The sequence below is a fragment of the Pelecanus crispus genome, chromosome 12, assembly GCF_030463565.1.
Source record: "Pelecanus crispus isolate bPelCri1 chromosome 12, bPelCri1.pri, whole genome shotgun sequence".
Classification (NCBI taxonomy): domain Eukaryota; kingdom Metazoa; phylum Chordata; class Aves; order Pelecaniformes; family Pelecanidae; genus Pelecanus; species Pelecanus crispus.
In genome coordinates, this window is record NC_134654.1 from 17,137,630 (window position 1) to 17,153,249 (window position 15,620).

The 15,620-nt window shown below is 51.4% G+C and overlaps 1 protein-coding gene across 1 annotated transcript; it reads left to right on the forward strand.

The window, feature by feature from the left end:
* Window positions 1-1,342: 1,342 nt before the first annotated feature.
* On the forward strand, window positions 1,343-5,628 carry CCDC42 (coiled-coil domain containing 42). The gene is made up of 7 exons (XM_009487641.1): window positions 1,343-1,419; window positions 1,778-1,883; window positions 2,009-2,113; window positions 2,657-2,854; window positions 3,560-3,781; window positions 4,880-5,038; window positions 5,530-5,628. Exons 1-7 carry the CDS (start codon window positions 1,343-1,345, stop codon window positions 5,626-5,628), a joined length of 966 nt encoding a protein of 321 aa, XP_009485916.1.
* The last annotated feature ends 9,992 nt before the right edge of the window (window positions 5,629-15,620 follow it).

Genomic DNA, 15,620 nt, shown 5'->3' on the forward strand with positions numbered 1-15,620 from the left:
CCCAGGCAAGACTTGTCCCTGCCAAGGTCCAGAAACTGCTCCAGAAGACGAGGTTTAATCTGCCTGACCTGTCAGCATGGGAACAGCCCCATGATGACCTTGGGATGAACAGAGGGGAAGTCACCTGTCACTGACAGGACCGATTTGAACCTCAGCAATAAAAGCCAGGCATATTCACTGCTTTGCCTTGGGTCATTTGTCTCTAAATGAAGCATCTCTCATATAACAAATGGTCCCTTCCTGGGCCATACATCTTGCTGTTTGAAGTGCCAGACAGCTGGCAGAATTTCCCCAGCTCCTGCTGGTTTATAATCAGCAAAGGGCTGACGTTTGCCTGAAAACAATTTCCCTGATGCAAGTCAGGGTTGTAACAGACATGAAGACTTCTCCCGCCAGAGACTCATACCCTTTTACACTAAGCCAAGGGTGTTTCAGCTTCAGTAGCTCACAAAAATGCTCTTGTATGTTAAGCCAGTGAGGAAGCCAGAGAAGACAGAAGCAAACATCAGAGGGTGAAATCTCCTGTGGAAAGAGCAGACCCCAAGGTCACCATCATCTGTAGGGTTTCCCCCACCTGGCCCATGAATACCACCCTGCCCCCCCTTATTTTTGGCAATGGATCTTGTTCAAATGCCTTGTTGTGGGGAAAAAATAAAATAAATTTTAAAAAATCAGTTAATTTTTAGTGAATGGTAGACCTCAGTCCCACACACAGAGGGAACAATGGGCAGTACAGTGATCAAGCACCCCTGAGGATGTGCTTCAGTCTTTCCATCTGGTGTTTTGGGAGAGAAGGAGCAAGCTCCTACCCTGAGCTCTGAGACAGTGGGATGTTGATGTCAGGGGCACTGAAATACCTGCCCAAGACAGCAGAGGTCACAGGAACAGGGGCTGATTTTTAGCAGAGAAGAAACAGAGAAAATGAGAGGAAGGGAAAGAAATCTGCATTTGTTCAGCTTTCCTTTAGTGCATCAGCTTTCCTTTAGTGCGTCAGCTTTCCTTTAGTGCTGAAGAGTCCTGGTCCTGGTCAGACCCCCTCACTAATGTAAGGGCATCACCCCACTTCAGTTGCCAAGGAACCACCCGAGCATGTTCCAACCACCCCTGGCAACCGTTCCATGCAAACTGGCCACCAACAGCCGGTGGCCACAGGCACAACTAGGTCAAGGAAGGTCCTGGGAAAGCGGAGGTAAGAGGCACCCAGGGGCTTACTGCCCTGCCTAGCTGCCTCTCCCATGCACAACCAAGCCCTCAGGCTTGCAGGGCAGCTCCTGGGCTGACTTGTGAGAGGAGCAGTGCTGGGAGGACCTGGGCTCTCTGGGTCCTGCTGGTGGCTGGAGTGATGGCCACCATGGGAGATGAGGACCTGTCAGCCTATTTCTGCATGCAGTACAGGCAGAACCTCCTGCTCTTGCTCAGGTGAGGGGGATTCTCCACCTGCCTCCATCCTCTCCATCCTCTTTTCCTGTCTCCTCCATCCCTCCTTCCCTCACCATGGCAAACTCCCATCCCTTCTGTCCACCACTTCAGTCTCCTCTTGTACCTCCCTTCCCCAGCCCTGTTCCTCCCTATAACACCCTCTTGCTCTGTCAGTGGGATCCCCACTGGGGAGGAGTGGGGATGCCATTCATGCTGCCAGATGGGGTCTGAGACAGTGTTGGGTTGCTCTGCCCCATCAGCCCACCTGGGATCATGTGGGGTCACAGAGCAGAGCACTCCAACACCCTGCCAAGGTACTGGACCCAGCGTGTAACCTCGAGGAAAACTTCTGTGGCAGGAAACTCAGACTGACAGAGGAGGACTCCCTGTCTCCATTTATTCACCTCCAGGAGAAGAAGAAACAAGCCCGACTGATGCAAAAGGCTCTGGAGGTGAAAGAAGAGGTGAGAAAGACGGGAGGGTGCTGGGGCATGGTTGGGAGGGCTTGTGGTTTTTTGGAGGGCAGCAGTGGGCAGGTGACTGGCTCCGGGTGCGGGCAGCCATGTCACGCTCGCTCTGATGCTGCCAGGCCTTCAGGGAGAGGATGAAAGTCATAACCTGTCAGTGGAGGGACCTCCATGCCAAGGAGACTCAGCTGAAAACCTACATGGAGAAATCTGGGAGGATTTTAAAGGTACACCTGCCCCTAATCAGCTTGGCTGACATGACCTTGAGCCACATCACCACCTCCTCCCCTTCCTTGGGGAGTCAACCTTGGGCCACCATGTCTGTCCAAGCTGCCCTTGAGTCTGAAGGTACGAGGGATGGGACTGGCAAGGCATAGGGTTTTGTACCACACATGTGGAAAGCCCCCGTAGGGCTTGGCGGGGAGAGAGCTTGTCCTGTACCAGTGTGATCTCCTGAGGGCCCCTAACATCCCCCAAGAAGGTTCTCAGTCTGTCCCCACTGTTGATACCCAGGTGTCTTCCAGGGGCAGCTACCAGTAGGTCTGAAGATCAGAGTGCCATCCCAGGTGCCTGTCTCTAAGACCAAAGAGTCAATGCAAGAGGGATGGCCCTGTTAAACAGGGAGTGAAAATGCTCCCAGGGGTGCTCCAGTACTGGTCTCTCCTCTGTGAACGTATCTCCTCCCAGTGCTGTTGAGTGATGCAGCTTCATCTTCCGTTGCCGCCTTTTCCCTCTGTGTGTGTGTGTGTTGGTGGGGTAAACATCACCAGGAAAATGATAAGATGCGAATCCAAGCTCTGAAGAAAGCCAGTAAAGAGAGAGAGAGGAAGATGCAAAAGGAGAGTGAGCTTTTGAGAGCTAAGAGGGAACTGGAAGCCCTGAGAAATAAGCACCAGAAACTCTGCAACAAAGTGCAGAAGTACTCCATCTTCAACAAATACTTGGAGGATGTGGTGAAGATCTCACAGGTGAGTTTGGACATGAGAGAGACATAAGGCAAGTCCAGGGAAATCATAACACTTGGGTCAAACCCAGAGACCTCAGATGGGAGGGGAAGAGGTTCCCTGCAACCAAGGTGAGCCAAGGGGACCCAAGTTATGGGAGGAGAACCAGAAAAGGAGGTGAAGGCTTGAGAAAACAAAAAAATCCTGTTAGAAGGAGGGAAAGCACAGGACTGAGGGGAATGTGGACCCCTTTGCATCACTGTTTCATGTCACATTGGTGGTTTGGGAGAAGTGAAAAGCTGCCCAGGAATGGGAACCCAGGCAGTTGTCAAAAAAGCTATGCCCTCTCTCAGCGATGCCCAGGCATCACTCCATGCATCGCTCATACTCCTGCAGTCCCAGCTGCCCCCTCCCATGTTCAGGTGACTCAGCAGTTGCAGTTGTGCTTTGTGTTTTACCAGAGCACTGCTTACCTGGGGAAGAGGTGCAATATCTCCCCTTGCTTATGGCAGTGACAGCTCTGGGACTGGCACAGGGAGGTGTCATCGTACAGGGAATGTGGCAATGCTCACAAACCAACTGAGGCAATAGTCTTATCAAGAAGGGAAGATCTTTCACCTGGGGGAGGTGTTGTCCCTGGTCAAGGGAGGGTGCCAAACAGCATGAGACTTGCAATCATGATGAGGGGAGGGCAGGGGGATTACTAACACCAGGAACCCTGTGCTGCAGTTTGAGGAGATCCAGGAAGTCATATGGCGCTACAAGACACTGATGAGGATGCACAAGGACCTGTTGCAGTCACAACAGGGGCACAAGGAAATGTCTGAGCAAGCCAAGATGCTCCTGGACCAGTACACGGCAGAGAAAGAAGCTGAGATCCTGGAGTACAAAAATGAGCTGGTGCAGCTCCAACTACGTTTTGACCAGGCTCAAAGTGACGTCCTCCCCTGGGTGAGAAAATGTGGGGCCAGCAGGGGAAGATCTCCAAGGCTTGGTTGTGTCAAGACTAGCTGATGGCTCATCCCTAAGCCATGGGGGCATGGCAAGGCCCAGTAGCAGCCTTTGTGATTGGAGGAGATGCCTAATTTCATCCCTCCAAGGGGCTGTAGAATGAAGAATGACAAACTAGGTCTGGAGCAGGTTACATCAGGTGTTAAAACAAGGCCCTCACAAAGCTGTCATGATCTTCCACTTCTTGCTTGAACTCATAGTCAAAAGAGATCAGCTGATCAGGCTTTAGGGAGGTCTACCTTGGCACAAAACCCAAGCATACTCCACCACATTCCTATTGGGTTTGTTTAGCCTGGTCATACTCGTTTCCATTCACCATTCCTTCCAGCATCACCTTTGTAATGGGGCTTCAGTGTGGCACATCTCATGGTCTGCACTGTTCATGGCTCAGGCTTCAGAGTGAAGTTGGTTTTGCTGATTTTTATTATTTGTTTTCATCCTTTGCACAGCATCTGCCCACCAGGGCTCACCTCTTCTCATCCCTCCTTACTAGTCCAAAAGTGACCAGACTGGTGGTAAACTGGGCTGTAATGAGGCACATCAATGTGTAGCCAGTGCCCAGTGTGCAGAAATGTCCTCAGCTCTGCTGGCCTCTGCTCCCTTTGCATCACTCTGAGGGGGTCTTGTCAAATTCCCTTATTGGATACTCCAGGCTCCAGGAGTTGGGTTCCATCAGGCAAAGCTGGAAAGCACCTTGTCTGGGAGTGTGGCAGTGGGATGTGCTGCTCCCAGGGTATCAGCTAGCCCTGCTGTGGGAAGTGCAAATGGGTCTGCAGGGAGGACTTGCCAGAGTGAGGACTGCAGGAGCTGACAGAAAGATGGGGAGGTTCCTGGGGCAAGGAGCAGCTGTGGTGGTTCCTGGATCTGCTTCCACCACACCAAGCTGAACCACATCCAACGCAGCCCTGGGCAAGGACAGGTTCTTCCTAGCAAAACAGAGGAGTGTGGAAGTTAGGGTCTCCAAGGCAGGGTCTCCAGTGCTTAAGCAGCATCTTTGCTGGGGCATGTCCCCATGCTGCATGCCTCCTTGCCTCTCAGGAGACTCGCTGGGCTGACATCCAGAACATGACTGCCAAGAAAACCCTGAAGCTGGGGACCATCAAGATGGCCATCTTCAACCTCTTCCAGTGCATGAGCATGCAGCTGAAAGCAAACCTGAACGTGCCAGCAGATGACAGCCACAGACAGCTGAACATGGTAGAGCCAAGCCAGAACCCTTCTTCCTGCCCAGAAAGGGAGCAGTAGAGGAGCAGTAATGACCCTTAGCTGCCCAAGGGGAGGGCAGAGCCCAGGGAAATCAATGTGCCAAACAGACACCTTCCTTTTCACCTGGGCTCTCTGTTGGACATGGGGAATGGGCAGAGGGCACCTGGCAAACCTGCCTTGTCCGAGGAGGCAGAGCAGGATGTGGGTCCCTGTGGGGGCAGAATGAATGGGATCCAGGCAGGCTGGGGCAGGGGATGCAGGGGCTGCAGATCAACCCATGGCGAAGGTTTGGTTTCATTCACCCTTGCCCTGAATTCAGACTCACCCACAAAAGCCCATTCTGGTGGTGCCGATCCAGCAAGGAAAATCCTCCTGCTCAGTTTGGTTGGTGAAATTTGCCCTCCAAAAGGGCCAACAAGCTCCCCTCTGCCTCCTGTTCCCATCCCTGCTCTGAGCTCTGCCATGTCTCTTCCCCATCCTAGATTCAGCATTTTATCCAAGACCTCACAGACATCTCTATGGAGGTGAAACAGAAGGACATACAGAACCGCCAGCAAGCAGCTATACCTACAGAGCTATAAGGGACATGCCAACATGACTTGCTCTGCCAGCAAAGGCTCAGCAGGGTGGGAAGGGAAAGAGGAGGACAGAGGGCCCTACAGATATTGTAGACTCCACCTTTTATACCTTTCTGGCTCTTCTGTCCTGCACAGTTGCTGATACCTTGTATACTATTAAAAATAACAAAATATTTTAAGGTGTCTCTTCATTTCCTGAGAGGATTGGAAATATCAGAGCAGCTCCATCCCACAGCTTCACACCAGATGCCATTGGGGTGCGTTCTCTGGTAGATGGGATTCTGGTTGCAGGAGTCAGTGTCCCAGCAAAGCATGCAAGATAGGGAGAGCAGGCTGGAACAGGAATAAAGTCTCAAATAGGGCTTAGTCCTAGTGCTCACATTTGGACATCCCACTCAGACAAAGCTCTGAGATGTTTGAGAGGGATGTCACAACGGGGTGGGGGAACTATGCTTTGTAAAAGCTTCAGATATTTTCCACCACCACACCCAGCACATCCGTGGATGTGGATTTCTCTGCACAGCCATGTGCTATGTACTAAAACTCACCTTCCCCCTCAAGCTGTTAGGGAAAGTGTGGAGAATGGATATAGGTGAAGGATGAACCAGCCAAAGCTACTGCACTGAGCATTTAGCTGTTCATTGTGAGGGCTAACACAACAAATAAAAAACAAGAGGACTAAAAATGGCTCTGGAGACACACTGGAGTTCAGGCCAGGCTTAGACTCTTTTGGGGAGGACCTTTTAATGGACCAAGGACCCAATGACATAAGCTTACAGATTTTGAGGCGAGACCATTGATCATATGTTCTTGCTCCCTTTTCTCCGGTAGTTACTCCTGTCCTGAGCCAGTAGATTCATCCTCCAGAAATGTCTGAGTCCAGTTCGTCCGTGTTTATAATGCCTGGGGGTTGCTCAGACACCTGACCCCTTCCTTCGAGAGTGAGGAAGGCACAGATTAACCCCTCCCTTCCCCAAATCTGTGCTTCCATGAGCAACAAGATAAACAGATGCACCCCAGAGCTGGTGCTGGCTGCTTGTTTGGAAAGCAGAGGAAGGATGAGCTCAGGGTGGGAACACCTGGTGTAGAGCCTGAACAGAGGATGCTCCCTCTGTCTTTGCTGTTGCTACCTCTGCAACTTGAATTCATAGGATTATGAATTAAGAATGCCTCAATTAGAGGCACAGTACCTTAGGTCAGGTCTCAGCAAGATCTCATCCAGGAAACCCAATTTCCCTCAAGCCTCTGAGCTCAGACCCATGTTGGGCCATTGAAGCTTAGCAAGTTACCATCCATCAGCAGAAAATGACCCTGTGCAGTGTCTTCAGTGTGATGCCAGTGCAGAAGAAAACACAACAGTGAAAGCCTCCATTGCAGAGGCAAGGGCAGTAATTGCTTCTCAGCTGCTATATGTGGAAGAAAAGCTCATTTCTTTCTGAAACCTTGACAGGTAAATGCAGTGTGGGCCACGACATGCCCTGTGTTCTTCTGAATAGATCCCCAGAGCAGTGGGAGGTGACTGGCAGTTTGCATTTCATCTGGGAAGGAAAAGTAAAAGCTGTTGCAACTTTATGCAGCCACCAAGTGCTTACACTTTAATATTATGTTCATTCTGTAAAGCAGGGAGGGACAAGAGTGGGCTGCTCCTCAAGGGAAGGAGCTAAGGTGACAGCAAAGCAGGCAGGAGGATATCCTCACTGACAGGATGCAGCCCCATGGTATGTGAGTAAGAGCAGAGAGGTTCATGGCTGTGTCCAGTGATTCCCACGCTAGTCTGCAGTGATGAGTCAGGTCCAAGCTGAAGCCAGAAACTCAAGTCATCAAGGCAAGGTGAGAATCAGCCAGGTACAAGGCTGGGCACAGGCTTACCTGCAAGGCAACGACTAAGGGCAAGGATCTAAGCATAAATGCAGCTCCCGAGCAAAGCAGGTGAAGCTCCAGTGAAGGCTCCACACAGCTCCTTCTCACGCCTTATCTGTTTTTCCAGCAGTCTGATCCCAGACTACATGGCTGTCCCACATCAGGGCTGGCCTTGAGCACAGGCAACCAGACCGCTGGCAGGTGGGGAAGGGGTTGCAGAGCCTGTGGGTGCACTGAGAGCTCTGGCATTAACACCTCCTTGTAGTGGGCTGGGAGTCCCATGGTGCCGACATTTGCCAAGAGGCATATTCTTGTGGCAGGAGCCCAGATTCATGTCTTACTGAAGTCACGATGAAACCAGTACTGTGGCCTGGGCTCTGCTCTGCTTGGTGTGTGCGTACACAGTCTTTCCTCCAAGGACCTCAAAGTGCAAGGAAGAAAGAGATGCCCAGTCTGGGAACAGAAACAGCATAGAGGAGCCCAGGGTCACCCAGGGGGTGAATGACAGAGTGGCTTAGGGCTTAGGGGACAGGAGCTGAGGGTTGTGGGGGAATGCTCAGGGGGATAAGATGGATGAAGAAGAGATGGGGCCTTTGGTAAACAACCTACATGGGGGCTGTGGGTCTGCCGTGATTCCTCGCACGGAAAGAACTTCCCACAAATCCCAAAAGCCATACCCTTCCTGCTGCCATGCCTGGGCCTCCTTCCCCAGCAAGCAGACACCTTCAGCCTTGCTGCGCTCTCCACCATGGCTGGGACTGGGGAGGTGGCCTTGAGAGACAGATGGTGCAGAGCACTTCAGGCCAGTGAAAATCCATTTCTCAATGCGAAGTAAATATATTTGTATTTCTTTGCATGCAGTGATCCAGTGCTCAGCCCCAGGATTGGGCCTCATGAGGAGCATGTCAGCTCCTCAGAGACAGCAGCTCTCTGTGCCAGGGCTGGATCTGAGAGCCTTTGCCCCACAGTCAGGAGCATCCTCGGATGCTGGCCTTCCTTGCTCTTCTGTGAGACCAAATACACAGCAACAGAAGAGAGACAAAAAAACAAGCAGGAGAGAGTGAACCTTGCTGAGGCCCTCAGGGGTCCCAGAGGTTGGTAAATGTCTTGTAGAGGCACTGGTGACGATACCAAGAGCTGCTACCTGCACTGGAAAAGTCAACTCATGACTCATCCGACCAGAGACGATGTTGTGTATTTGTGCCCTTGCATCTCATCTTGGCAGTGACATATCCAAAGGGACCAGGACCATTTAGACCCATCCTGAAAGGTGACTCAGCTGTCCCCTCTCCTTCCACCCACAGCCACCCCCTCACCCACTTTGATGTATCTCACTGGTGGCAGCTGATGGGAGTTAATGGGAGCTAATGGGAGAGGGGCAGCTCTGCCCAGCCACTGAGGAAGATGGGGGGCTGCAGCTCTGAGCGTGCCACTCTCCAAGTGATAGTCTGAGGGCATGGCTGTCTCCAGACTGGGCTTATGGAGAGGACAGACTGATGGGGCAGATTTCCCGAAGTCCTTTGGACACTGAGGGCTGGCCAGTTCCAAGACTTGTCTCTTATCTGGATGCCCGAGCTGAGCTCTTCTGAGGAACCTTCAGCACAGGACAGAAAGACAAGACACAGTGGTCCAACCAGGCACTTGCTGATCTGTTTCAGTGTATTTTCTCCCTTTCATTCAGGGCCTGGCTTTGTCCATCTGTCAGCCAGTACATCACACTCAGCATGTCCCTTAGAGCTCTGCCTGAATGCCAAGATGAAGACCTGTGCTCCTGACTGGTTCTGATGTCCTGTCTGCTTCTGCTCAGCCCCAGCAGCCCTCCCCATCCTGAACATGAAGCCGCAGTGTGTGAGGATGCTGCTCTGCAGCATCATTTGCTGGAACTGCTTGGTTCTGTAGCCCCATCCATGCCCCCACACAGTGAAACGCCTGAAGTCCCAAATTGCCAGGAGGCATTGCAACTAATTCTTCTTCCTCCATAGAGCTGGACAGATGGCATTGCTCCTCAGATGCAGCACTGTGACCTTCTGACCAGCTCACCAAACTCTTGAGACAATGTCAGGCTGTCCACCACAGGGGTTGCAGACAAGCTAGTGGAGAGAGAAACCAGGAGCCCAGGGTTCTCTATCTGTGGGCACATCAGGGGAAGGGAGTTATCTCCAGAGACACCAGATGTCTTTGTCATGAGCAAGGGTGGTGGGACAAAGCTGTGGCTAACATCAGCCTGAATTAGACCCAGCCAAGCTGCTAGAAGGACAGGGGGGGTGACACAGAAGAGATGCTGTCTCTGGCCTTCTCCCAGGTGGGAAGGCATGACAAGAAGGTATATCCCTGACTGCTCAAGAGGAGATTTGATTCCTATCTGAGCCATGTATAGTGGTCTTCATAGCCAGCAGCACACTCAGAGAGATGTAACCTCCACAACAGTACTTTTTGACTTTCCAGCTCAAATGATTCAGTGTCCTTGTACAGATGAGTCTACTAGAGAGGCTCTGGCCAATGGAGTACAGGTCGTGCCCTGGATGGCTACAAGATGTCTACATATCCCAAGTTCCTCACCTCTCCTCACATGACTAGGAGCCCCTAAAGATGCCTCTTCAAGAAGCCTTGGCAAGAGATGGTGCCCATGGGGTAAAGGGGACAAGGTGGTACCCCAAATGTGCAGACGCTATCATGACAGGTGAAGGGATCCTTGGTCAGGCTTGCCTGGAAGGGGAACCAGGGCTTATAGAAGTGTGGGGGACAGACACTGGCTGCTCCAGCCTATGAAACTCATTTCATCCTTCCTCTTCCCTTTCCCTGGGGAGCTGGAAAGGAAGGAAACCCTCTCATCTAAGATAAGGCAAAGCCAGCCAAGGCAACCCCAGCCTAGCAAAAAGACAAGCTCCGCTCTCATCACTTGTGAGATGCCACAAGATGCCAAGCTGGAGCTGTGCTGGTCCTGGAGTCCTGCTCCAGAGAGGGGACCATCAAGGTTGCCAGGGTTTCCTGTACCATACACCATATTCCCCTTCTCCTGCCTGCTGGAGCCATCCTGCTGGCTCAGGGGCCTCAGCACCAACAGAAGAGGTAGCAGAACCCACTGCCCAAGCCCAGTGTGCTGAGCATCGCAAAGATGCAGTTCCTACCAGCTCTATTCACTTTCTTGGGCGAAGTGAAACCTATGTGACTAATGATGCCATGGGATATAGAAGCAAAGACTAAAATTACCTAATCAGGTAACAGGGTTTCAGTTCCATGATGCTGTGTATAATAAACAAGTTTTTTGTAATAGCCTGCCTTCTCCTTGGGGAATTGCAGGGTTTTGATTTGTTTGCATTGTGTTTTTTGGGTTTGGGTGGGTTTTTTTGTAAGATTTCTTTCTCTTGGCACAGAGAAGAGATCATTAAATTATTGGCAAAATCTGCAGTCTGTTTTGCCTCTTGTTGATGGAAAATCTCCAGCACATTGAGATGTTGTTATTGGTTTAATCTGGATTGTCAACATTTCCTCCCAAGCAGCCTGCTATTCCATCAGTGTGGGCATAAGCTAGCAATGCTGCGCACTCTGCTCTGCAGGGCAGTTCTGCCCCAGCACCAATGGTGGGATTCCCACTGGAGGAGCTTGTGCCCCAGAGCAGCCAGATGCAGAGCGGCCACCATGCAGTCTGAGTGACAGGGACATGCTCTGACACAGAGCACGGCTGTACAGAAAGGCACTGTTAGCTCCAGATCCCTTGGGATGGTGTCACCTGGAGACCTGCTACCTCCCCTCTTAGGCACTCTGCAAGGAGGCATGGGGACAACCCTGTGCTAGTACTGACCACTGTCTTCAGCAGTGACTTCAGAAGACATTGCTGGCTTCTTAACCCCATGATTAGCGCTTATCCTGACTTGGCATACCAAGCACCATTGGGTGCCAGATGGCAAAGATGTGGAAGTCATTACACCTGAATTAGAGCCTAGTTTTGTACATGCAGTTTCCAGCCACCTGATCCAAGAGAAGATGTGGGTGCCAGAGCTGCCTGGTCCCCTCTCAGGAGCTGCTTGCATAAAAGCACGTCACATCTGTGAGTGACTGCAAGCTTCCCTAGTCCTAGACAACTGACGAGACCCAGCAAAGCACAGACTCTGTCCTGCCTCTCTGCTCCTACTCAGCCCATCTCCCACCTCCTTGTCTTCTCCAGCATGTCTACCATGAGGTGCTTCTCATATATTCTTTAATCACCCATCCCAAGGACAAGGAAACACCAAAACCCATGAGAACCTACAGTCTGCAGGCCTGCCAGTCCTGCTCCTCCTCCTGAGAGCACCTGAGGGGTGGGATACAGGAGGGGGAGAATCAGGGGGCCAAGAGAAGAGATGGTGCAGCCAGACCCCCTTCAGTGCTCCATTAAGCAAAGTGCTACATACAGAAGACCTCTGATGTTCCACAGACACTCTATAAATGCTACCATTGAGGCTTGGTGAGGACCAAAGGCTGTTATCAGTGAACAAATATATAAAAGGAGTTCAGGGCTTTGAGCATTAAAGGATATTAACCCAGGGAGGCAGTTTCTTGCCTTTCCAAAGATTTTTCAGCCTGGCCCAAAAGTGAAATGTTAGGTAAGAGCCAGAAATGGAAGGGTTGGATATCTTGCTGCAGCAGCAGGAGCTGCTCTGTACTCCTGCAACACCAGGGAACTCCAAAGTTCAGCCTGACTTTTTAGGATCTTGTTTCTGCTCCACTTCAGCCACCCTGCTTTGACACAGCCTCAGACATCTCTCTGCAAAGTTACCAGGTGGGGAAAATATCTACAAACCAAGCTTCCAACAGACATTTATTTGTTTGGGTTGAAATCAATGCACATGAAACAGTGTCGCTCCCATGTGCTGCGCACCTTTACCATCAGTTAAAATACAGGCCAAATAGTTTCATATGACCAGGACGGCAGCCTGTCTCCTTCTCCATGACCAGCCACACAAACACAGCCAGCAAACACAGAACAAAACAGGCCAGGACCTTGCCCATCCGCCCCGGCCATCCTCCCTGCCTGCCCAAGCACTGCTCAGCAGCTGAAGTCTGGGTCTTGGGGCCTTGTAGGGTGGAGGTAGGGATGAATTAGGGGAGCAAGTGTTGAATCAAGGGCTATTCCTTGCCTTTGGCTCCCTCTTGGTCCAACCAAACAAACTGGCTCGGTTAGTCACCCTTCCCAAGAAGGCCCTGGGGAAGGCAAGGACAGTGAGGGGGGCCTTCTAGGTCTTGAGCCTTTGGTCTGTTTGGACCAAAGCAAACACCAATATTGCACTACGTACATGACTGCAGAGTGATCAAGCAAAGCAGCTACTGGACAGTTTCTGGAAGAGCAGGGAGTGAGTGGCCCAATCTGTCCCATCAGCTCCAGGATGGATGCTACCAATGATGGCCTGTCACCCCTGCTTGGACAAGAGCCCCAACTGTGTACTGCGCCTCACTCCATTACACAGGGTTGGAAAAGCAGAGAGGAGCTCTCTGTGACTTAATTTGCTCCCGTGATCTACAGGGTGCTCCCTCCAGCCCACACTGAAGCCCCTCCCAAGTGAGGAGAGCGCCAGGAACTGGCAGGTGTTTGTAGGATGCTGTAGGTCATTAACAATAAGCAGCACAAAATGAAGCAGGCTTCAGACTGAGACCACTGAAGTCAACTCAGAGGTGACATGAACCAAAGCAGGGTCAAGTTTGCTAGACATGACCAGGTGCCATGTTGGCCCATTTGGGCCTTGCACCCCAACTGTGAGTGTGCAGAGACACTGGTTTAGTTTGTGGACTTTTCTGGCTGCTGGTGAGATCCATATGGGGAGAAGGTTGCTCAAGAAGGGCAAGTGAGTGGAAACCCCCTTGCAATGGTTAGAGAACAGGTTCCCATGCACTGTGTTTTCTGGCAGTGCTGATAAAGAAATGCAGGAGGAACTTGGACCTGCTTATGGCATTGCAGTAGGAAGGATCCCACCTGCATTGTGTTTTATAAGGATGAATGTGCTACCAGGTGCAATGGAAAGAGCCAGATGGCATGGGCATGACTGACAGTGACCCAGGCAGGAACACCATCTGAAGACCCTACGGCAAGATGCAGCAGGACTGAGCTGGAGGAATCAACATTTTGGCCAGAGGGCAACCAGAGCTCTTGGGCAGCCACCCAAATGGGAGGCCACCCCAGGACAGCCAGTAAAGCCATAGCAGCCTACAGGGCAGAAGTGCAGGTTGGGAGATGTAAGAGGCCTTCACACCCAGCAAGAAAGAGAGCCCCTGTCCTGCTGCAATGAGCAATAGCAACTCTGGCTGTGCCACCTCAATACAGGTAGATGCTTAGAACGGACAACAGGAACTGAGACACTGGGTGACCTCAGGGTGCCATGAGTCTTTTGCACAGGACTTTATGTCCAGCTCATGGTGTCAAGCCCAGAGGCGCTGGCTGGGGCACTGGAGGGCAGGACTGAATGCCTTCTTGGCAGTGAGAGTGTCTCTCACCTGCTGTCTCCACCTTCCCCTGCCACTTTTCCAGACTCCTGTTTGGTTTTCATTTCCTTCTGCATGTTGCCCTGTTCTTCTGAATTTTTCTCCTTTTCTCTTTTGTGTTAATTTCCTCCTTTTTCTTGGAGCTGAAAACTGAATATAGTAATAGTGAGGTGGGGGAAGCAACTCATCTGCCCATAGTTCAACGCACCAGGTCTGTGCTCAGGTGATAACTTCACAAGAATTAACCCTTCATTCAGCTGGCTCTGGGGACTGCCCTTCACACTTTGCTCAGCTCTACCCAGAGCCATAGAGCACCTTGCAATAAAACCAATACAAGCACAATGAAACCCAGACCAGAGACATTCCCCGCCAAGAGTCCTCAGGAATCATCCCATAGAGACTCACAGGTGGTACAAGGCTGAGGATGAGACATCATCTGTGGCCACAGCATGTCTTGGATGGTGGAGGACAATGTTCTCCAAACATTAGCTCACAGTCCTTTCTTTATTACTCTGTCCAGGTGAAAGACTTCACCGGTCCTCTTTGTCATGGACTTGCTGCTGCTGCACACACCTCTTCCAAGCTGAGCTTGGGTGGAAGTCAGTGTTTGTTGATGTCATGGAGGAGACGACCGTTGATGTGGCACCAAGGACATATGCCATCATTCAAGCTTGCACCAGCCTGCTTGGGAAGTCTCTTCGGTGGTGGTACTGCAGAGGGAAGCATGAACAATGACGGGAAGTTGAAACTCTCAGAGGAGAGCAGATTATGGACTCTGGCTGGAGACCTGGGGAGGAAAGGCAAGAGATAGGAAACCATGGGTTGCAACCATGGGATCCCCTTGGTGCCTCCCTTTTCCCATGGCTAGAGAGCCAACCCTGCTTTAGAGTGCCTAATGCCACTGAGGCTAACTCTTGGGTGTCAAGCCACCTGCCACAATGGAAGTCTCCAGCAATATTAAGGATAAGATGTATCCTCCCACAGAGACTACAACCCACTGGACCTCCATTACCATCATCCATCATCTTCCTTTTACACAGTGCTTGTCACACATGCTGTCAGTCAGGACCTAGCAACTCAGCTTTGGCCACGCTTGTCACCTACTGAGTGAAGCACAGGCACAGAGGAAGGTGGCTGCTGAGTGGGTGGGTGATTTCACCTCCTTGCAGCTGCCTTGTGATGAGCTGTAAAGTCTGGACTCAGATTTGTAGTGCTGGAGCCCAGAATTTCACTTCAACTATAATAAAGCACATCATTATAGATATAACTTCATCTCAGATGTGACTTGCTTCACCTGTGTCCTCACCACACTGTCAGCTGAGCTCAGCTCACCTGCTATCACCAGTTCAGCCTTTGCTCCATCCCACACCAAGCTCTTTAGGCCTTGCTTGACTTGACTGCACCCCACAGACACCAATTCTGGCAGCCTGTGCTGTGGAGCAGTGTCATGCATAGGCATAAGAGCAGGGAGGCAGCCTGAGCCAGGCAAAGCTGGTCCAGTGAGGATCCAACCACCCATCTCTGTGAGCCTGGTCACTTCAGCCTCTTCCTGGGGTAAGGTGGGGAAGTCCTCACCAGGCTGCACTAGCAAGTAGCACCTCTCTATGGGTCTGCCACTCCCTGAGACTTCTACAAAGTGACAGTGTTTGAAATGGGTTTATGTCCTGAACCACTGGCAAGCG